This window comes from Callorhinchus milii, unplaced genomic scaffold (genome assembly GCF_018977255.1).
Source record: "Callorhinchus milii isolate IMCB2004 unplaced genomic scaffold, IMCB_Cmil_1.0 Scaffold13, whole genome shotgun sequence".
NCBI lineage: Eukaryota > Metazoa > Chordata > Chondrichthyes > Chimaeriformes > Callorhinchidae > Callorhinchus > Callorhinchus milii.
Genome location: NW_024704754.1, coordinates 8,644,724 through 8,669,270, shown reverse-complemented (window position 1 = coordinate 8,669,270; position 24,547 = coordinate 8,644,724). Strand labels below are relative to the sequence as shown.

At 44.5% G+C, this 24,547-nt stretch overlaps 1 protein-coding gene across 1 annotated transcript in view; it reads right to left on the bottom strand.

Annotated features, from left to right (window-relative positions):
* The window catches only part of LOC103188147 (uncharacterized protein KIAA0232-like), a 30,019-nt gene extending 5,841 nt beyond the window's left edge, over positions 1-24,178 (bottom strand). Inside the window, exons 1-4 of the mRNA XM_007908008.2 lie at positions 24,109-24,178; positions 4,401-4,467; positions 3,367-3,426; positions 78-3,033 (exon numbers count right to left, since the gene is read on the bottom strand). Of these exons, the coding sequence (XP_007906199.2) occupies positions 78-2,822 (2,745 nt within the window). The 5' untranslated portion in view covers positions 2,823-3,033; positions 3,367-3,426; positions 4,401-4,467; positions 24,109-24,178. The remainder of the gene's footprint in view (positions 1-77; positions 3,034-3,366; positions 3,427-4,400; positions 4,468-24,108) is intronic.
* Between the last annotated feature and the right edge of the window lie 369 nt (positions 24,179-24,547).

Below are 24,547 nucleotides of genomic sequence, written 5' to 3'. Positions count from 1 at the left end.
AATGTTTACTTGTACTGTGCACTGACAAATTCAATTCAAACCGTTTCCCAGAAATGGTGTAATTTGGGGATACATACCTCAGAATGTTGATGTGAGACAGAACAGCTTGGCTTGCATGGCTCTAGCTCATTTTGGGTTCCTCTGCACATCTGCAGCTCCTGCTGGGCGCCATCACCTCCTCTCAAAAAAGTTCTATCTTGACACTCAGAAACATTTGCCTGAGTTTTCTCTGCCACGTTTCCATTATTTTCCAGATCTAGAGCCTGGAGCCCTAACTGGACAGTGTTCAGCAGATCTTTATCAGTTTCCCGAGTTGCTCGACTGCCTTTGTCCATTCCGGTCTCTTTATATTTTGTTGCCTGGAATTCCGTCGTTTGAGGGAGACCCTCTTTAATGAGGCTGGGATTGGCAATAATATGGCACTCAGATTTCCCTTTATCTCCCTCAGACTTTGAACCACAAAACCTGCTTGGTGTTTGCTCAGAGGTAGAGTAATCCTGAGGCAATGATGCACTCTGTAACCCTTCGCCGCTTGACCGTGTGACATTTTCACAGAATTTGGGGATAGTCCTGGACAGTGCGTTCACTTGGTCAATACTGCTGTAATCCAGCGAGCCTGACGGGCTCTGTTCTTTTGCAATTGGAGCACCAAGCTCAAAGTGGGGAAAGCTATCGCTAGACTCTCTCGAGTCGTCCAGGATATCTCTTAAACTTCCCCATAAACATTCAGGTAACACGACAGGTATGACATTGCTCTTACTCTGCTTCTCTACATTTTCAACACTAGAGTTTGTTGAAGACTTTTCGTCACCACCAAGACTGCTGGGCTGCCCAGTTGTACTATATGGGGGGGCAGATTTCAGATTTGTACCATCTGATGGAGAGAACGCCTCGTTCCTCACATTACTCTGAGCGAACAGCTGCTCCACTCCTCCTGTGACTGGAGCTCTCGTCTCCTTAGAATTAGGTTCCCATTCATTGCCATCTGCTGCCAGCACTGTGTCCATAGAGCCCAAACGCTCCGTTATTCCCCTTTTTTCCTCCCAGAAATTACATTCGGATTTCTGGACCAGATTGTCCTGCAGCTTTGAAACAACAGATTCCTCTAAAGGCAACTCTGTGCCTAAGGAAGTCTGGCAACCCGTGACCTTTGTTATGCTTTTTGGCAATGCGGCTTTGTCCTCGTCAGGAGCTACTTTCCATATTTTTTCGATAGCTCTTGATTTTAAGTCGTCAGTGTTTTCAAAAAGGTTCTCTTCACAGATTCCAAAGATCGAACCCCACTTCTTTGCTTCCGCGTCACCAAGCTGCACAGCTGGATTTGCCACGTCCGCTTTGTCTTTCGGGGGCGTGACTGTACGCTCAACTTGAAACTCAACTAAGAGACTATCATCCAACTGTAGATACTCGCTACCTGGAAGCAGACTGAGCAGGTCATCTTCTGAGCAAGCTGTGGCGATGCAAGCAGCCATGTTCAGCTCAATAGGAAAGGTTTCTGATTCAATGTTTCTTACATGGTCCATTAAGTCTCCTGGTTGCGTTTCACACAAGCCTGACCAGTCATCCTTAAATGTGGGTTTGAAACTGGAATTAATTTCAACAGGGATCTCGCCTTCAGTAGAAACTAGTGCATGAGATTGAGTTGGTTCTAAAGTAACCATTCCTTTCTGGGAGTCACTTTCCCAACTGTTTGTGTTACCAGGAGAAAACACGCAGTTATCGCACTGATCTTTTAAGGCAGAAAAACTGATTTCGTAATGACCTTTCCAACCATTATCTTGCACAGGCAACAAGGCGTCATTCTTGAAGAATGAGGGTGCTACAGTCTCATCAACGCTGGCTGGAACACAAGATGACAACCAAAATCTGACTTGGTCAGAGGCGAATTGATCTGGACATGGTACACTCAACGGAGATCCTAAAGATTCCACCCTACTCACTGTTGGGCCATCCTCCCATATACTATTCTCATCTAGCAATGACAATCCGTCCAATATTATACTGCATTCCTCTTCGAGCTCTTCAGTTTTGCTTGCGGTGAAGTTTACGATTCCACTGTCTTGCTTCAAGTCAAACGCACTCGAATCGAGTGCTGACTGATTAATGTCTCCTTCACAGAAGAGCTCCACTGATTTCTGCAGACCATCCAATGAGTCCGACTTTGTTCGAGAGCAATCTAAAATTTCACTGAATTCTTTTTCATCAAGTAACGTGGGGATGTCAACAAAGTGACCGTCAACAAATGCACCGGTCAAGAGGTAGTCTGTGGAATAACTATCATCAATACACAGATCTTTAATTGATGCTGGCAATTTTTCTAATAGGTCCGTATCAGTAAATGAACTTAAGCGGCTCTTGTAAGCAGTCTCTAACTTGCTTTTTGAATTGTTGGACATTATATTATCTGTAAGTGGGTCGGTGTACCACTGAGCCTCTTCCTTAAACTCTTGCCCTCTGTCTTTAAGCTTCATGTCCGTAGCAGGGCTCCCATCTGCATTTCTTTTGCTTCCACCTTTCGCAGCCTTCTTCCATCTCTTATTCTGCCGTTGCTTGCTGAGTCCACTGATGTTGCCAGAACTCTTCTTTAATGCTTTATCAGCAGGCCTGGCTTGGCCGTCCTTTTGAGTTCGGTTTCTATCCCCCACCCATCTCTTGCCTTGGGCTGGCAAAGCTTTAGAAGCTTTCAAGGCCTCCGCATTTTCGCACAGGTCCATTTCGGTTTCACTGGAGTCAGAGGAAATTGAACTTGAATGGATCGGTGCTGGGACAGAACTATTCTTCATTGATTTGGCCTTCTCTAGCCCCGATATACTTTGCATCATTTTCTTTTCCTTTTTCCTTTTCGTGGAAAAATGATCAGGGTTTAATTGTACTGGTAAGTCAGACTTTGATCTTGCACTGCAACTTTCTGCTTTGCTGTTCAATTGAAGTGTGCAGTCCACGTAGGAACTTATTTTAGAGAAACACTTTGGACTTTTCCCAGTGCTTTTGGACAATGAAGGAATCTTCTCAGTTGGTAGTGGAAAGGTATACCTAAAAATAAGAATGTCATCAATATTAAATTGAGAGACACACAAAGACACAAAGTGAGAGAGAGAGAAACACAGAGAGACAGAGAGAGACAAACGCACACACAGCAAACTCAGTCCACACTGCAGTTCAAACCAAATAATTTCCTCAGCTCAGTGCCACAATTTCTCGCCCTCAGCATTTAAAAAAAATTATTACAATTAAGACTCTGGCAAGATGCGGGTGTGTATGTTCTGTGGGTGTGTGAGGGAGAGAGATTAACAAGTTAATTTTTTTGGGCTAGATAAGGAACGAAAAGCAATCGATTAGAACAGCAGAAAAGCCAGTAATACTCACCCTTTTGCCTCAGCTCTTGCTGTTTGTAGACTGGATAGCAATCAGTTTCTCGTGCCTCTTCTGTTAGATTAAAAAACCAAAACGTTCAGAACACAGGAATCGTGACAACATTTATTAGCAAAGTACACGCCCCCCCCCCACCCCAGATTCTACAAATACACAGTATTTATTTCAGCTTAGATGCAGATCTTGATGGGTGGATAAAAGCACCTAAAGTGGGTAAATCATTTGCTGATCAGTTGGAAAGGTTACATAACCTACTTCTAAATATTACAACATGCGAATTACAGTGGGTAATTGAACGTGATTGCTCTAGAGAATCATGTAATGGCTGATACCTGATTGGGAAAAAGCAACAGAATGAAAGTTTTCACTTGGCAAAGTACAAACAAAAATAAATAGCAATCGTGTCCCACATCTGAAAGTCCAATTTCTATAACCTGCTTTAAAGTCATCGATGGCTGACTGTGAGCTAATAGAACGTCTCACTGAACCTCAGGTTACTGGAAGTAGAAATGGCTTTCACCCGTACCGGCCTTCAAGCTCCTTAAGTTGGACAACTGTTGTTATTATTACTTGGGTGCAGGCCCCGTGAGACTTTATCACAAGGTTGAGACATCTCAAAGCGCTTCACAGCAATTACAGTAATGTGTGGTGGCTGTATTTTGTCGGCGAACATGGCAGCCAATTTGCCACAGAATCTTCTCACAAACAGCCACGGATTAGGATGACTAATTTCATCCTAATCATTGGACTTCCATAAAGAAGGAAACTTCTCTCCCAGTGTCATAGCCAACAATCCCCCAGATAAAATTGGTCATTCACTTCATTTGTTTTGATGGGGGGAGGGTGGAAGAAGGAGGAAAAGAAAAACCCTGGAATGCAGGTTTTATTCTACAGTAAGAAACAATGATATGTGATAAAGGGAGCATATTAATACTTCTTTGGACTACACAACCTTAGAGAACACTGACAGAAACAGAGGACCAGCAGTAGCACAGATAATTTCCCACAAGCTCTGCTAAACCACTTACCACTTTCGTTATGTCGGCCTTTCAGCTTGACACACAATTCATCAGTCAAAGTTTCAAACCCAGCACTCTGCAAAAGGGGGACNAAAAAAAATTAAATGGGAATAGTCACAGACACCTTGTTTTTATTAATGCTCTACCTCGTTCTAATAATATTTGCTGTTAACATAATATGTGTATAGACAGCTTGTGTTGAAATAAGCCGCTTTGCATTTAGCATAATTATGGTCCAGGGACCGAAAATATAACTTAAAGCAGTACTGCCTTGAAGACACAAACTTAGTTTACTAACTTTGGGTAAAGCCGCTAGTGCCATAATTAGTGTCAGATATCAAGTCCTGGATGAGAGCTAACTTTCTTCAGTTGAACGTCAACAAGACCGAGGCTCTCCTGATTGGCTCCCGTCAGCGCCTCCTCACCTCAGGCGCTGACAGCATCACCATCCATGGATGCACACTCCACCTTACTAAGCCAGTCTGGAATCTTGGCGACTTATTTGACTCTCAACTATCCTTTCTAGCCCACATCCGTGCCATGACCCGCTCTGCCTTCCCTCACCTCCGCAATATCGCTCTGCTCTGCCACTGTCTCACACTGGAGGCCGCCGAAACCCTCAAACACGCATTCATTACATCCAGGCTTGACTATGCAAACTCCTTGCTTGTTGGCCTCCCAAACTCTTCCCTCCACAGGCTGCAGATCATCCAGAGCTCTGCAGCCCATGTCCTCTACAGCACCAGACTCAGTGACACTATCAACCCCATCCTGACCCAACTCCACTGGCTTCCCATCAGAGAGGATACAGTTCAAGATCCCGGTCCTCACCTTCAAAGCCCTCCATGGCCTTGCTCACCCCTACCTCGGTGACTTCCTAAACCCCTACCAACCTGCCCGCTCCTTCTGCTCAGCAGGCTCCGGCCTGCTTCACTTCCCCCGCCTCGCCCACCCTATCATTGGAGGACGGGCCTTCAGCCACTCTGCCCCCACCCTCTGGAACTTCATCCAGTAGTCCCTCTGCCTCGCCCCTTCCCTCCTTCAAGACCCTGCTCTTCAACTGTGCCTTTGATCACCCTCTTTCCCCCCTGCCCTCCACCCACTGCCAGCTCAGGTCTGAAACACTGATTGTCCAGCTCCTTGGGACGTCTTCTAGATGTGAAAGGCACTAAACAAATTTAATTTTGTTGTTGTCAGGGTTTTCTATTTCTTAATGTTGTGACCAAAGGAAAAGCAGAAGCAGCCATTTTGACTCTTGCAGCTGGAGTGCTAGTGGGGTTGCAGGCCACTAAAATGTATAGGGACCGCAAAAAAACTCTTGTTACAGAAACAGAGCCAGAAACGTACACTCAGTTAGATAAATATGAGAAAAGATTTAATAATAATCCTTGCATTTGATATAGCACCTTATCATGTCTTCGAGACGTCTCAAAGCGCTTCACAGAATATACTGGAAAATGAATTGAATGTATATTTTGCAGATGAAGTCAGTAATTGCGTGCGGGAACAAAAACACGTTGCAAGTAAAGAAGAAATGTAGGAGAATATTAATACCCATATTGAAAGCGTGTTAGGTTTGAAATTGCTAACAGGTGTGATGCTTGATATGAAAATGCAGATTCGACTCTGAATATTCTACTCTTGCAATCACAAACTTAGTTACTTTACCAAATAAAGCAGCAGTTCAAATTTACCTACAGCCTGTCATAAATAGACAGTGGAAAGATTTAACAAATCCTGAATGGGACAATTTAGTGGTAGCATTGAATGAGATTAAAAAAAAATTATCCGGGAAAAAAGGCTTCCTGAAAAAAATGGATCAGATCAGGGCTTTAGGTAAGGAGCACCTCAGGGTCCCAATTTCCAAAGTCACTGAGTTATTTTCCAAAGAGTTATGCAGAGAAATATTCCTCATGGCAAATGATTCCAGAGCGAAGAGGGTTTGTGCTTGCATCAGAAGTTGATCCCTTAGAGCCAGAACAGTAGGAAATGATAGTGAGGCGTGCTGAGAAGCATTGCCGGTATTACTCATGCCTATTATACCGAAAACGTATTTGTGGAAAAGGATAGACAGCAGGATAGTGAAGAAAATAGAAATAGACTACTTAGCATGATGGGACCACTACCCACAGGGGTTTAAAATGAGAATTTAGTGTGGGGTTAAGGCCACGTGACTTTCCTAATGAGGACACTAGTCCCCAAACTAGACTCAGATCTGATGGGTCAGAAAAGAGTAACGGACAAGTAGGGAGTTCACACAAGCTCGAGGACAGGGGCAATCTCACGCTAGAAGTAAACTTTGTCAGCCGACCCCAAATTCCTGTGGTAATAGAGGGTAAAAAAATATAATTCTGTAGTGCACAGATGCTCAGGTAATGGTTTTAAGTAAAAATGCAGCGGGGGAAGAGCCAAAAAATCAGGGAAAGAAGCAGATAATAATAATAATAATAATCCTTGCAGGTTGTTCAAGGAGTGGGGGCAATTTAAGCCAAATGTATGAGCAGACAGTGGAAATTGAGGATGTAGAACAAACTGAACTAGTCAAAATGAGGGTTGTAATCAACCCCAAAGAAGCTTCAGAGGTAATTTTCGGGTGCGATTTCCTGCAGGAAGCAGATCGCAATAATGTTAAAATTTATAGTCTGCACGTAGATGTAAATGCCGTAGAGCAAAAGCAAATAACGCACACACAATTTACGTGAGGTGGTACAAAGCTTTAGAGCCAGCATGGCTAACCATAAGTGAGACCGTGGTTTAATTCAGTGCGAGGTTTCGATGCGCGGGAAGAAACAACCCCGTCAGGCAATATCCTTTACTGAGTGATTAAATGTCAGACCTTAAAAATATAATCGATGAGTTAGAAAACCGAAGGATTATATCTAAGTGTGAATCTGAGACAAATTCACCTCTTCTGCCAGTTAAAAAACCCGATGGGTCTTGGAGAATGGTAATTTATTTCATACAGCTTAATAATGTGACCGCAAAAGCTGAAGGACAAAGTACCCACTTCAGCAGCGTATTGTACAATTTACCTAGAGGTAAATACAAAACCACTTTAAATTTAGCTAATGTTTTTGGAGCGTGCCTTTAGCCAGTGGAGATAGGTGGAAAAGTGCCTTTGCATTCAAGGGTCCTGTGGAGTCCTGTAGCTTAGTGGTTAGAGCACTCACCTCGCAAGCAAGAAACCTGGGTTTGATTCCCAGCAAGGTGAAATGTTGGGCAAGTTTCCTTACTCCACACGCCTGTTTACTTAGCAGTAAGTAAGAACCTGGAGATAATAATCCCTTCAAAAAAAATACTAATAGCTTGGTCACTCAGTCCACCACTGTTTGTGGGATACTGCTGTGTGCAATATATTTCGCCAACAAATATACAGTTAATTCACTTCACAGTATATTCTGTGAAGTGCTTTGAGACGTCTAGAAGATGTGAAAATAATAATAATAATCCTTGCATTTGATATAGCGCTTTTCACGTCAGGAGGACGTCCCAATGCGCTTCACAGAATATACTGTAAAGTGAATTGACTGTATATTTGTGGGCAAATGCGGCAGCCAATTGCGCACAGCAATGAAAAGCGCTATATCAAATGCAAGGATTATTATTAGGATTATTAAGGGTCAGCAAAATGTATGGAATCGGATGCCACAGGGTTGGTGTAATAGTCCATCCATTTTCAATGAATGTACACAACAGACAGTGACAGGGATACCAGGGGTAACCTGGACGACCTATTCTGGGTTGACGATAACCCAAACGACCACATTGACAAAGTAAAAAGGTGCTGGAGGCACTTACGATGGCAGGGTTTAAAATAAACCTACGTAAAAGCCAAATAGGAAGATTCCAAGTGGAATTCCTAGGGCATACGGTTTCCATGATATAGCGCCTTATCTTTCCGAAAGCTACCTCGAAAAATTAAAAAGTGAAAACACCAACAAACTAAAAGCAATTACAGGGTGTTTTAGGACTATGTAACTATGCACCAAACTACACCACACTGGTAAGACCACTAAACATGAGGAATAAAGAGCATAAAAGACTTTAACCAAGTTAAAATGGACATAGGGGAATTGCAGAAAGCAATTTTGCAGGGATGCCCTCTAGCCAGTAAAATACGAGGAACAGATTTAAAAGTAACCCTTCAGGTGGGGGAGAATACCGCCATAGTGAGGATTGGGCAGGAAAAGGAACCCATAAAATAAATGAGCTTCGAATTCTCTCAGGCAGAGAAAAAGTTCGACCTGGAAGAAAGGACCTTAGCTGCAAGCAAAAGTGAGGAACTTAGCTCCGCATATGAAAAAAGTATCCTTCTAATTGTGCGTTGGTATTTTGTCCGCGATGCGAGGGAAAGAAAAATTCAAAAGGCTTTAAAGCAAAGATGTGCTCTGTGGGAAGGACTTTTACAAGGCCCCATGGTAGAATTTCAAACAAAAACTGAATTTGATATAGATTAGTGTTTACTACCAGTTTAGTGTAAACCCCCAGAAGTTAAACCTAGGGTGTTAGTGGATGGATTGACTGTACTGTATTGTGATGGTTCAGCGCAAGAGGTGGGCAAAAGGAGGTATGCAGAAGTGGGTACTGCTATTGGCAAATGGATGGCAATGGGGGTGGGAAGAATCGAAAAAACATCTATCTATGTAAGGGGGCGTTAGCACAAGCAGCTGAAGCTACTGACATGCTTTAAAGCTTTTCTCCCGTCAAGCACAAAGGTCGTCACTGATTCTGCTTGTGTGTGTAGAGCCTGGTCTGAAGACCTTATTAATTGGGCTATGATTGGGCTTGTAGACAAACTACAAGGGTAAACCCTTGGTTCATAAAACAATATGGCAGCAAATCTGGAAAGAGAAAAGGTGTAAACCTCTAATCCAAATTTGGCACATGTTATCCCACCAGAGATGGCATTCATAACATTAGTCACAATTGTGCAGACATGCTTCCCTGATCTATGTGCTTTTTAAATGAGCCTCAGCTAGTTGCTAAGGTGTCTGTGGCAGTGTTTTGCTGCAGACCCCCGAACTAACAGATGTAGTGACCCTCCTGGATAACCTTCCAATTTGGGCCAGAGGAAAGAAACTTCTGGTGGAAGGATCCAAATTGTTCTGGCAAAATGGAGTCAAAAACCCAAATGATTCCGCCAAAACGAGTTCGAGGATACTTGATTACAATTGGCCCATGAGCAGGGACAATAGAAAAGTGCGGAAATATTTGCCGAAAATTGTGGGGATATTTGACATTCTTGTCGAATTTTGCAGAAAATTGCAGAGTTGATTGGTGCTATTGAGGTACATTTTACAGCCAACCTACACCTTTTCACTTTATTGATAAAAACTAAATATGAGGAAATAACGCATATTAGATTGTTGCAAAAAAAATTGCTTCTTTAACAAAAAACTGGTGGACCTTTTTTTTTGGGGGGGGGGTCGGGGGGATACAGACACCAGTGAGATTGCAGGAGTTCACAACCTCTCAGAGCTTGACACTTCATACAGAGACCGAGAAAGAGACACACACACACAGACGAGATACATTCACAGAGACACATTTTCAGAGTGAGAGACACACACACTTATAGAAACAGAGACATACACACATGCACATTCATACAGAGACACTGATAAATATATACATCAGAGGAGAGAGTGACACACATACAAGAGGAAACACTCACAAACACCCACACACAGAAAGGCACACACAGACACACGCATACAGAGGAGACAAACTCACATAGACACAAACACATACATAGAGAGAAACACTCACATAGACACTCACAGAGAGAGAGAGACACACACTCACAAACATACACACATACAGAGATACAGATAATCACAACAGCGGGCCTCTGAGTGGAGCGAAACCCTTTTCCTGCTTGTGGTGCACCGCGCATTCGCGTCCGGAGCTGCCCACCTACATTTACGGTCACACTTTTCTATTGGCCCAGCCCATTAGGAACCAGGGAGTCTACATAATAGGGTTAAGGGGACTTGGGAGATTCTAAGAGAATACTGTTGGACCGAGATCAACACACGTAGAAGGGTGCATACAGTGCACTGAAGTAAATCCTAACAACGTACCGAAAATAAGAATTTGGAGCACATGAAAATGGGTTGCCAACGTGAGACGGTTTACTTAAGACTTTGTCAGACACCTACCCAAAACTGCTAGTGGTAATCGGCAAATACTTCTTTTCATAGATCACACTATTGGGTTTACAATAGCATAACTTTGCAAAATTGGACCCCAATTAGGGAATAAGGAGGGTTTAGACGGGGGAGAAATGCAGAAGACTAAGTCGGTCTTGGAGCACATGCACGGAGTGTGACAAAAAGGTTGGTGAGCTGCAGCCTCAAGTTGCCACATGGGGTTATGATGTAGTGGCAATAATGGAGACCTGGCTCAAACAAGGGCAGGAATGGGAGCACAATATTCCTGGCTACAATATATTCAGGAGGGATAGGGAAGAAAAAAAAGAGGGGGGGGGGAAGAAGAGTGGCAATATTGATTAAAGACACGGTTACGACCCTGGAAAGTAATGATGTGCTAGAGGGTCCAAAAACAGAATCTATTCAGTTAAAGTTAAGGAGCAGAAAAGGAGCCGTTACTCTGTTAAGTGTAACTCCAGATCACCAAATAGTGGTCCACCAGATAGATGAGCAAATCTGTAGTGATTAATGATTATGATTAACCTTTGTAAAACACTGGTTAGGCCTCAGCTGGAGACTGTGTTCAGTTCTGGGCACCACATTTTAGGAAGGATGTCAAGGTATTGGAGAGGGTGCAAAGGAGATTTACCAGGATGGTACCAGGAATGAGGGACTTCAGTTATCAGGAGAGGGTAGAGAAGCTCGGATTATTCTCCTTGGAGCAGAGAAGGTTAAGAGGAGACTTAATAGAAGTTTTCCAAATTATGAAGGGATTCAATAGGGTGAACAAGGAGAAACTATTTCCACTGGCGGCTGAGTCGGTAACCCGAGGACATCGATTTAAAATAGTTGTTAAAAGAAACAGAAGGGAGGTGAGGAGTCATTTTTTCACACAGCGAGTTGTTCGGATCTGGAATGTATTGTCTGAAAGAGTGGTGGAAGCCGATTCAATAACAACTTTTAAGAGGGAAGTAGATAATTATTTGGAAAGGACAAGTTTGCAGGGCTATGGGGAGAGAGTGGGGGAGTGGGACTAATTTGGATTGCTTTTTTAAAAGCTTTTTTAAAAGCACAGACATAATGGGTCAAATGGCCTCCTTCTGTGTTGCTCCTTCAGCCTGCCTGTTAGATCTCAGGGGCTGGATGAGCGCAAACTTCCTTCAGCTGAATGTTGACAAGACGGAAGCCATACTCTTTGGCTCTCGTCAACGTCTAAAATCTCATGGCTCTCACCAACCCCAACTACCCGACCTCCCCCTAAAACTCTCCGAACCCGTAGGCAACCTCATCGTCAGGTTCAACCCCCCAATTATCCTTCCTCCCCACATCCGGTCTCTCACCAGCACCGCTTTCTTCCACATCTGATGCACTGCCCGTCTTTGCCAATACTCAAAAGCCGTTGAAACCCTGGTCCATGCCTTTGTCACCTCTTGGCTGAACTACTTTAACGCCCTCCTTGCCGGTCTCGCATCCACTACCATCCATAAAATCCAAATCATTCAAAACTCTGCTTCCCACATTCTCACCCGCACCAAACTCCGCTCCCTGATCACCCCAGTCCTTGCCAGACTGCACTGGCTGCCTAACCCAGAGAGGATCGATTTCATGATTGTATTATATTCAAGTCCCTGCACTCCTCTGCAACCCCCTAACTCTCTGACCTCCTCTCTCCTTAAAACAGTACCCGTTGCCTTCGTTCCTCCGGGTCTGGCCTGCTCCTCATCCCCCGAGTCCTCCGCTCCACCTTCGGCGGCCGTATCTTCAGCCACTATGCCCCGAGGCTCTCGAACTGCCTTCCTCACTCCCTTCATCTCGCTCCCTCCCTTCCCATTTTCAGATCTCTGCTGAAGACCTTTCTTTTCGACCGTGCTTTTGGTCACCTTCCTTCCCATTCCCCTGGCTCAGTCTCGGGATCCGTTACTGTAAAGCGCTATGAGATGCCATCCGGCGTGGAGGGTGCTATATAAATCCAAGTTGTTGTATAATTCTACGATTCTATGAAATCAGTAAAAATGGCCAAAATCAGAATGGCTAAATAATTTAACAATCTTTAAAAAATCCTAAAAGGGCAGGGGGTTATAAGAAATGGTTTATGAGCAGCTCTATGGGACAATTAACATGGTTTATATAAGAAAATATAGCGTAAGACTTGTTCAACAAATTCCTTCTCCAACCTCTCCCTCAAATGTCACCACAAATATACAGTCAATTCACTTTACAGTCTATTCTGTGAAGCGCTCTGAGACATCTAGAAGATGTGATAAGCGCTGTATCAAATGCAAGGATTATTATTATTATTACTGTTGTGAGACTTTTTGTTTTCTAGCACTCAGAAGGAGGCTAGAGAGAGAAACACACAGCTGAGGAAAGAGAATAGCCGAATCCTAGTGAAGGACATTCATACAAAACCTCCCTGCAGATTGATGCTCCTGCAAAGCAAGTTACTTATCGAGATGGAGAAATGTCAGAAACCTTGTTTTTATTAATGCTCTACCTCATTCTAATGATATTTGCTGTAGATAGTCTGTGTATAGAGACTGTGTTAAAATAAGTTGCTTCACTTTAAGGACAATTATGGTTCAGCGACCGAAAATATAATTTAAAGCTGTACTGCCTTGAAGACACAAAGTCTGTGACCTGGGTGAAAAATGTGGGAAAAGGTATCGAGAGATACATTGAAAAGGGGAGGGGTTACAATTGTATAAAAGGAGGGGGCTCCTTAGACACTGGTTCACTCTTCACCTTTAGTGTCACCAAGGAGGTACGTACCTGACTTAAGAGCCTGGTCTCCAGGTAAAGATTGTTTTTCTTTGTCTACTAACTTTGGGTAAAGCTGCTAGTGTCATAGGTACGGTGTCAGCATTTTTCTATTTCGTAACGTTGCGACTGTTTATTGTATCGAGCAGTGCAAGTGAGGCACAGGGTTTTAAAGACCAATAAAATACTGTTGTGTTTTCTAAAAAGTGCATCTCGAGTCTCTGTTAAATTCAAGGAGGGAGAGGGATAAACAAACAGGTTACTGCGGAAGTCAGCTGTCTGGTAGTGCGAGGGACACTGATTGAAGCATCCCATTGTTGCACTATAAGGCATTGGGATTACCTATCGTGTTATTCACATAGAGCGGGAACTTGCATGTCAGAGACGAATCTACACAGAGGCCAGCTAGTACACCGTGCACTTTACATAACGCGGGTATACAATAAGGGTGAGAACCGTTGCAGTAGCAGAATCTATAAATATGTTGTGTCTGTAGGTAAAATTGCTTTTAAGACAATGCAATGTGGATCTCAGTATTAATTCATACACAACTACAGCAGGAGCTGCAACCTGGATTTCCCCATCCCTGATGTCCTTTGGAGGAGACGTTAAATCGGGGTCCCGTCTGCCTGTTCAATATGTGAAGCCACAATAAGAGACTTGGAAAGGAAACCTATGAAATAAAGCAACTGGGCTTGTGTGTGTGTGTGGGGTGGGGGGGAGGGGGGATTACGAAGCGACTGAAATATTTACAGAGACACTTTCATTTCGTAAAAAACATAATGCCCGCGAGTGAATGGCTGAACAGTAGCATCAATAAAATAATCACAGATACGTGTGGGAAGCAAAACCTCCTGCTGTAGTTGTGCATGAATTAATACTGAGATCCACAAAACAATTGTGTCTGATCTTTGTAGAAACAGTTTCTTTTGGGGGGTGGGGGAGAAGAGCTGGGAGGTAAATTGCAGGAGATTCTGCAATATCTCTGGCATCAAGACTGATTTCACATGCTCTGTGAAAGTATCCTGGAGGTTCAAGAGATGAGGCTCAAGGTGTTTCTGAAGCTATTTCTAACCTGCCAAGATGTTAAGACATGAAGTGATGACTGTTTAAATTCACTTTTGAACCCTGGACAATCACTGGGTCACATGCTCTTATTGAAAGACATAATACTTAAGACACAAACAAACATCTATTCTGTCAAAACATGTAACTGGAGTACAGGAATCCATATTGCTGGTGACCTAAAATAATGATGAATTCCAAGGTTCACGAATTTCAGTTCGGCTAGTCAGAAATTCTTTGCTGTTTTACGTAAGGCCAGTGTAACGCACAAAAGCAAAAATATCACAAGGAATTGTGCACAATCTTCTGCAAGTGATTTTAAAAAACATACCCTATAACATGGTTTAGATTTACTCAATTCACCAGCTGCCACACACACACACCTTTGTTCTCTGTTAGTTCTGTGTGACTGTAAAATTAGCAGTAAGCAGCCAGAACCTAAATTTAGAAACATTATTAATTACGATAAGGCAGAAAAAAGGGGTCTTAATATTAGATCCATCCACCGACCTCTTCCCACCAAGAGTACATTAAAACATCAGCATTATACCGAACACAGATCAAGCTGTACTATACTAATTTATAGCACAGCCGACATTCAGGTAGATCAAGATTATGCAGAACAGCCGGCAAGGAATCAGAAATAAGAGAGAATTGGAAGCGTCCCCAAGTTTGCCAAGCATGTCTATCACCAACTTAGAGAGGAAAATCTACTCACTATGTTTCTACTGACAAAGTTTGGCCTTCAGAAACTTGACATGGATTTTGTTTGTTTTAAACATCAAAAAAAAATTACAAACACAGCTGTCAGCTAAGCTACAGTGCACTGATTAAATGCCAATTCAGCACATGTAGCCGGGTAAAAATAACTCCCAGTGTTTGTGCCAAATGTCCTTCGAGGCCACACAGCTCAGTTCTTGTCATGGGCACTTCAACAAACAGGCATAGCCTCTGCCCGTGCGTGTGCAAACACACTCAGGGTCTGGCTGGTAATACCGGGATATTAGAGTTGACGGAGGGAACAGTTCACAAACCTGTGCCGAATACTTTGCGAATCAGGGCAATCAGTGCCTCACTTTAATGGCTTTGAATGTGGGTGCAGAGTTCTGTTCACCAAATTCCAAATGCTAGGGAAATAATATCATTATAATAATTATCCTTGCATTTGATATAGCGCTTACCACATCTTCGAGATGTCTCAAAGTGCTTCACTTGAATGTATTGTAAAGTGAATTGTCTGTATATTTTGTGGGCGAAACGCAGCAACCAATTGAACACACAGCAGTGTCCCACAAATAGTCATGGATTCAGTGACCAAATTAATATTTATTTCTGAAGGATTACCCCTGGAAAGCGATCCGCCAATCGACTAACAACAGGGTTCCTACTTACTGCTAGGTAAACAGAGGCATGTGGAGTAAGGAAAGATTTTGCCGTGCCTGGAAATCGAACCCAGGTCCTCTCGATTGTTGTGATCAAAATCTGTGATCATAGAATTATACAGCACAGAAGGAGGCCATTCAGCCCATCGTGTATGTGCCGGCTCTTTGAAAAAAGCTATCCAAATAAATCCCACTCCCCCACTCTCTTCCCATAGCCCTGCAAACTTGTCCTCCCGAAATATCCTCCCTGTGATGTTGGAACAGAGTTGATGATCGCCCAACCCCAACCCCCCCAACTCTTAACTATCTTTAGAACATAGTTTCCCATAGCTTAGTGGGTACCCACAGTCTGGGTACAGCAGTAAACAAAGCAGACCAGAGGGATGCAAGTTCCAATCCTTGGTCTGTGACACATTAATCAATCTCGACCTGGGCACCACAACTGACCTCAAAATCCCAGGTAAAGAAGGGCAATATCAGCTGATCGCTGTTCAGCAACCCTTGTAGGAAGGTGCTCAGGTGAGGTCAGGCTAGAACTCTAGCTCCCGTTTTAGCTGAGACGTTTCATGTTTATAATGAAATCCAGTTCCTGGAACTCTAACAAAGGTCATCTAAAGCACTGCTTACGTCATTGCTTACATTCCAGGACTATAGCTTGGCTCTATTTTTGCCAACTACTATATTTGGCATAATCACATTCTCAAAAGTCTTGTACCAACCTGATTCAATCGGTAGCATTCTCCCCCAAGTCAGAAGGTTGTGGGGTTCATGCCCCACATCAGGACTTTGAATGTTTTATAGTCTAGGCTGACAACACCAAATGCAACGCTGGGAGTACACTGGCCTCCTCTCCTCCCTAAACGCCACTCTCCACATCAACTTACTGACCCACAACCGTGGCCATGCCCTCGAACTCGTCATCACACATAGCCTTGAAATTTCCGACCTGTGCATCACGAACAAGGCCATCTGGGACAACTTCCTCATCTTCTTCTCCTCTCACCTCCACCAAGCCCTCAACCATACTTTTCTGCCAATGGAAAAGGCTTCCCCCCGAGACCCTCACAAAGGCCCCCTCATCCTCAGACCTCCTATCCCTCTGGCCTTCCACATGCAGCAACCCTGAAGCAGCCGTCAAGCTGCTCCATGATCGCCTTTCCTCCACCTTCAACTCCCCGTCCCTCTGAAATCCAGGACTGTCTCCAAACCCACCCGCTCCCCCTGGTACAACAGCCATCTCCACTCCCTAAAATTCCAAACCTGGCTGCTCAAGTGCAGGTGGCAGAAAACTAGCCTCACAGTTCACCACCAGCTGTGGCTCAAGCATCTTCACACCTACCGCCGCTCGCTGTCACAAGCAAAAACTGCGCACTACTCAACATCATACTGGAGGCCAATAATAACTCCAAAATCCTATTCTCCACTGCCTATCACCTCTTCCGTGTGCCCCCTCAAGCAACACATCTAACGGCAAGTGCCTTACTGCTAAAATTGACAACATCCACCTGGCAGCTTCATCCTTCTGCCCGTGTCACCTACCACCACCACCATTCCGTCTCCCTCACCCACCTCGTCCTCAGCTCCTACCATGGCCCCCATTCTACATTCATTTGCTCCCATCTTTCCTTCCTCCCTCTCATCCACCATCACTATAATGAAACCCATCACCTGCTGTCTCGACCCTCTCCCCACCCAACTGTTAATCACCCCTTCCTCTGCCCACTGATGGCAGACACTATTAACTAGTCTCCCTCTCTTCAGGATCAGTCCCATTCCCCCTCAAAACTGTGATCCCCCCCCTCCTTAAAAAACCTACCCTCGATCCCTCCAACCTTGGCCACTACTGCCCTATCTCAAACCTGCCCTTCTTTGCCAAACCTCTGGAACGAGTTTTGGCAACCAACTTCGCGCACACCTCTCCCTCCAGACCCGACTCGAGCCCCTCCAGTTTGGTTTCCATCCTGCCCACAGTACAGAGACAGCTCTCATGAAAGTCTCAAACGATATCCTTTCTAGCTGTGATCAGGGCTCTCTCTGCCTCCTCATCCTCCTGGACCTCTCCACTGTGTTCGACATAGTCGACCATGCCATCCTCCTCCACCACCTGTCCTCCATCATCCACCTCAGTGGGACCGCACTCACTTGGTTCAAGTCCTATCTTACAAACCGCCAGCATTACATTTCTGCAAATGACTTTTCTTCTCGCTTCCACCCGGTCACCTGTGGGGTACCCCAAGGATCCATCCTTGGCCCGCTTCTCTTCCTCATCTATATGCTCCTCTTGGTGATGTCATCTGCAGACACAGGGTTAACTTCCACATGTATGAAAATGACATTCAACTCTATTTTTCCACCTCCAGCTGCGACCCCTGATGTTGTCAGCTCGTCTATCAGACATCAAGAGCTGGATGAGTGCAAATTTCCTGCAGTTAAACATCAACAACAACATCGACATCTTCGTCCCGCGGTTCCAACCTCTTCAACCTACCCAACCTGTCCTTTAAACTCTCTGAACCCGTGCGCAACTTAGGCGTCAAGTTCCATCCCCAGTTATCCTTCCTCCCCCACATCTGGTCCCTGACAAGCACCGTTATCTTGCCCTCTCTGCCACATTGCCGGTCTCCAACAATACCTCACCCCAAAAGCTGCCAAAACCCTTGTCCATGCCTTTGTCACCTCTCAGCTGGACTACTCTAACGGCCTTCTCGCTGGTCTCCGCTCTTCTACTATTCACAAAATTCATCTCATTCAAAACTCAGTCGCCCACATTCTCACCTGCACCAAACATCGTACCCCAATTACTCCTTGCCAAACTCCACTGGCTCCCTGTCACAGAACGGATCAACTTCAAGAACCTCACTCTCGTATTTAAATTCCTCCATTCTTCGGCACCCCCTATATCTCTAACCTCCTCTCTCCCCACAGCAGTACCCGCTGCCTTCGCTCTGCTGGGTCCGGCCTCCTCCGCGTCCCCCGAATCCTCCACCCCACCACCGGCGACTGTGCCTTCAGCTACTACCCTCCGAAACTTTGGAACTCCCTTTCTCAACCCCTTCGTCTCGCCCCCTCCTTCCCCATCTTCAGGTTGCGCCTGAAGACCTTCCGCTTCAACCGGGCCTACAGTCACCTCCCCCCTCCCCCTGACTCCGCCATTGTTAAGCGCTCTGAGACCCCGCCCAGCGTGGAGGGTACCATATAAATGCGAGTTGTTGTTGTTGGGTGCACTGCATTGTTGGAAAGTGCAGTACTTTGGAGGAGACTTTAAAATCAAGGACCCACCTATTTGTTTAGATGGTTTTTAAAGATGCCGTGGTTCTATTTGAAAAGAAAAGGATACTCAAAAAATTGGGTAATTTACTTCATGTCTGTTGTGCGACATTAGTCTGCCGTGTTCGCTGAGAAACACACTGACTGTACTTTACAGAAAAATATTTGAAGTGCACTGAGATGTTTCAACATGATAAAGAATTATATCAAATGCAAGAATTATTATAAAGCCTTGCTTGCCAGAGAGCGGGACCACACCAATAATAGATCTATCATTATCATTAGTGCCCGATAATAATCCCTCAAGAAAAAAATACAACAATAAATTGGTCGTTTCAATCCGTGACTGTTTGTGGGACACTGCTGTGCGCAATTGGCTGCCACGTTTTGCCCACAAATATAGTCAATTCACTTTACAGTAAAATCTGTGAAGTGCTTTGAGATGTCCAGAAGACATGAAAAGTGCTATATCAAATGCATTATTATTATTTATTATTATCTAGCCCAAACTTCTGATCCCAAAGAACCACAGTAACAGAAAAGCCCCTCTCTCCACTTATAACCTCTAGAAAAACTCAGGTCTTCTTCCCAGTTCAGGGACTCTTGAATCTACTTTCATCAATCTTCAGCTATTCTGAAAACAAAGTTTGGTCCTCACGGTGTGAACCGAATCTGGGAGTTCCAAAACAACAACAATAGCATGGATTTATGTAGCGTCCTCCACGCCGGACGGCGTCTCAGAGCGCTTTACAGTAACGGATCCCGGCACCGAGCCAGGGGGGTGGGGAGGATGGTGACCAAAGGCGCGGTCGAAGAGAAAGGTCTTCAGCAGAGACCTGAAAATGGAAAGAGAGGGAGAGAGGCGAACGGAGTGAGGAAGAGAATTCCAGAGCCTCGGGGCATAGTGCCTGAAGGCACGCCCGTGAGGGTGAAGCGCAGGACTCGGGGGATGAGAGAAGGCCAGACCCGGAGGAACGAAGGCAACGGTTTTGAAGAGAGAGGTCAGAGAGGTAGGGGGGTGCAGAGGAGTGGAGGGATTTGAATACAAGGGTGAGGATCTTGAAGTCGATCCTCTCTGGGACAGGCAGCCAGTGCAGTCTAGCAAGGACTGGGTTTACTCAATTTCACTCAAGGAATTGAACTTACAAACGAAAGTATCTGGTGAGTGTGCAGATGGAACTTTTCATTCCCGATGTTTACATCGAAAGTAACCAGCTTGACACATTTGCAAGCACTCCCCAAATTGAACTTCTAGTACTGGCAAACATAGCTTTCCTGTGAGTCAGCTCCTAAATTTTAACTGGAATTTGGGAACCTCCTGGAAGGCAGCTAATGCTAATATTACTGGAAAGAGAGCGATGTGCAGAGAGGCACCCATATAAAGGAGAACTCTGGCCAGGAATGGCTGGACTGATTCAAATGTTTGTTAAACCCTCAATCCTCGCCTCATACAACCTTAAACCAAAACTCAGTTTAAAGTTGCCTGACCAACAGCTATTGTTTGTTTAAGCTGAATCTACTCACTAAACCAAACATGGTACAACACTTCTTTTTTTAAAATATCATGGTGGGGATTTTGAAGCATTACGACTTTGCTGAATATAAAAACTTTATGTATGTTGGAAAAATGACCGTAATAGTACGTATAACCTGTACATCAGGTTTCTTTAACAGTACTGGGGATGGTTTTGCTACAGAGAAGAGGGAAGGGTGGGGGGAAATGGAGAAACAGAAAATCATTTTACTCCTATTGTTTCGTCGACACACCCCTTTCCACAATGTACTGAGCATGATTTAGCAAGAGCTCATGGGATGAGCTCCCATCATGTGTCAAACAGATCAGGCACATTAACCTTTCCACGGATACATTACGGATTTCAACCAACTGCATTCAGAACAGCAATGATCTACATTTCGCTGCTTTGTTCTTTTGTTTGGCCGCTTTAATAACATTTATAATTTTTACAGGAGACTCTTTTTGATCCTAGGTGAACGGACGGCTGTGCTACATGTTAAACCTGAATCATGGAACATTCACTGCTCTATTCTCCGTGGGGATGCAACCCAACGCTCAGGAGGCTGGGTTATGAGCCTAGGACTGGTCAAGTCTTTAGTGGCTTTACTAAAGGGAGAATAGATCTAAAACAAGAGGTTCTCAAACTATGGGGCGTGTACCAGAGGAGTGTCAGTTACACACCTCCCAACAGTCCCAGGCTTCACAGGACTGGCCCCATGCCCCAACAAAACCGCTCCCCCAACAACCAAACACGTGACAACGCTTCCCGCGGCAAACAAATGCTGAGACAACAGTTCTCCTGCCAACCAAACCCCACAACACTTCCTGCGACACTTCCGGCCACAATAATCGTGAGGTAGGACGGATGGATACTATACTGACATAATTTATTATTGTTTGGTGTTATGATTTCCTAAAATGATTGTGTAGTTTTATTTTAGCTGCTGCGATTTGTGAACAGAACAGTGAGATAAAACAAGGGTGCTTTATGAAATGAGCACTATTGGCACTCATATTATAACTATACTGATCAAAGTTTACTTCATTACTCATATTCTTACAAAGAGTTGCATTTTCACTTCTTTGTGTTGTCTTAATAAACTATGGGGAGGCGTAATTGTTTTTTTCTTCACTTAAGATGGCTCATTATGACAAAGTTTCAGAACCACTGATCTCAAACAAACTGAAGCAAACAATACCTCAGTCACTGTTGTTTTTTTGAGCTCTAGCCACATACATCCTTAGCCAGGACTGCTTGGAGTAGGTGAAAAGTAGTATTTGGGCACCAAATCTTTGAAGTCTTGTCATAAGTCAGTTGTATTGGTACTGATGAGGTAGGTGCTGAACAAAATAAGCTACACTGTCTGTTCAATTGAAGGGCAGAATAAGTGCCGCAAATGCACAGGGAAATAAAAGTATGCAACATCACCACCACAAGTGGGAGGGAATGGCATTGCATGGGCTGCAATGGCATCTTGAGCTGAGAAACGAACTGCTTGTATGAGCTGAGACGAAAACCTAGTGGTGGCAAAAACCAAATCAGTCGATACTTTAACCACTGACTGATCATCTATACTTATAGCATCGCCCTCATTCATTATCAGAGGACCTGAGTGACCACTGATGATCCATATACTCAATACTGGGAAATGAGAAAAGCAATCTGGTAGACCTTCCATCTAATGTAGGTCAGTTGGAAAAATATTAAGGGAAAAGTGTATCAACCCTTTTGCTGCCAATCCGCCTTGCACCCTCTTTGCTCATCTTTAGATCATACCTGAAGACCATCCTCTTCAATCGTGCCTACGGTCATCTCCCTTCTCTCCCTGGTTCAGCATCAGGCCAGCCACTGTTAAAGTGCTCCAAAATGCTATCCCGTATAAATGTTATTAAAGAGATCAAACAAAAGAACAAAGTAAAAAATGTAGGTCATTGCTGATCAGAATGCAGTCAGTTGAAATCCGGAATGTTTGTATCCATGGAAAGGTTTATGTGCCTGGTCTCTTTGACACATGATGGGATCTCATCCATTGTACATTGCCATTATTTAAAGAAGTTCACCTACAAATACACACACACTTCATAGCAAATATCTAAGTATATCCTGTGTAGCACCTTAAGATATCCTTCTTCCCAACTTGAAAGGCACTATATGAAATGTAAGGATTATTATTATAACTTACAATAAAATTGTGCGTGTATGCATTATCCCGACGAGCAGTATAAACAAGGGAAAACTTTGAATCTGTTAAGAGGGGGTTAAATATATTCAGATACTTTGACATTTAGAGTTAAAAGCTAAAGAAACAGAATTTTTCAAAAAAAACATTAAGTTTTTAGAACCTCTGGGTATTTCTTCCTTATCTCTTCTAAAACGTCCTTGCTGAAGGTGACTGCAGTCCAAAATAAACTAGTTGAGTAAAAAGGAATTATGCATTCCACCTGCCCCGCCTTCAAAACCATCTCTTGACCACCCTTTCAGCCACTTTCCTCCCCTCTTCTCCACATCTTACCCCTCCTCCCTCAGGCTCGGTCAGTTGGGTGAAAAGCTTGGAGACATCCTCCAGAGATAAAGGTACTATACAATTGTAAATTGTTGCCTACTACAATAGGTGCTGGATTCATTCAAAGGCCACATTTCTGCAGGCTTGTGAAAATTACATTTTATGCCAAGCTAATTTTTCCTAAATTTTTGATTTAGTGGGTGGGGGAACTGTTTCCCTCTCCAGCAATCTGCTACAAAACTTACTTATTTTTCCAATTTTTTTAAAAAAAGGCTATATATGTATATAGATGGGGGGGTGGTATAATCCACCAGCATATTTCCTTCCCTGCAGTTTGTAATCCACCAGTGATTTGGAAACCAGCTAAAGAGAAGGGAGGTTCTCTCTTCAGTGTCCTGGCCAACAGTCCCCCAATAAAAAAATGGTCACTAGCTCACTGGTTTTTGTGGGACATTGCTGTGCGCAACTGGCTGCTGCGTTTCTCCCACAAAACACAGTCACTACACTACACCTTACAGTATATCCCGTGAAACGATCTGATTTGAGATATCTCGACGTGATAAGGTGCTGTATCAAATGCAGGGATTACTATAGTAAGTTGTTGAATTCCTCCCCCACCAAAAATATCACAGAGGATCAAAAAGGGAAACGGCGGCGGTGAGTGGTGAGGACAGGCAGCGGTTCAATGAATAGCGGGCGGGCGGGCGGGCGGGCGCACGCTGCAGGCCGACTGGCCGACCGGCCTGAGAGAGAGAAAGGCCGGGCGGCTCCGGCCGGACACTCGCTTTGCCGTATTTGGCTGAATCGGCGGAGACGGATTGGGGGTAAGTGCGGAGGGAAGAGATGGAGAGAGAGAGGGAGAGGGGGAAAGAGAGGGGAGAAGATAGAGAAAGGAAGGGCGGGAAGAGCAATGGAAGCGCCTGCAGGCCGGGGGTGGGGGACTCGGCGCGGCTGCCGTGTCTGAGAGAGAAAGGCCGGGACGGGCGAGCGGCCTGGAACCCCCGTTTAACTCCCGCCATACACATACGTAACCGCGGCGGTATTGCTCGGGCCCGGGCGGCGCCTCAGTCTTACCCTCAGTGTCTGCTCGGCGGCCGCTGTCTCCCCTCCCCCCGCCCGCCTTCACGCGCCGCTGTTTCCGGTTTCTGGCTGATTGACTGACCGGCGACCGTTTGGAACGTAGTCACGCGCAGGCGCGTCACCAACCCGCTCCTCACCTCAACCAATCAGCGGCTCTGCCGCGCCGCACCTTCTCCCGCGTGCATTCCACGATGAGTGCGCGCGCACACACTTACTCTCGGGCACCGGTGTGGGCGGAGCTGATGCCCAGTCTGGAGGATTCTTATTCTGTTATTACTGTTACTACTGTTATTGTTATTACTGTTATTGTTATTACTGTTATTATTGCTGTTATTGTTATTGCTGTTATTGTTATTACTGTTATTACTGTTATTGTTATTACTATTGTTATTGCTGTTATTGTTATTGCTGTTATTGTTATTACTGTTAGACC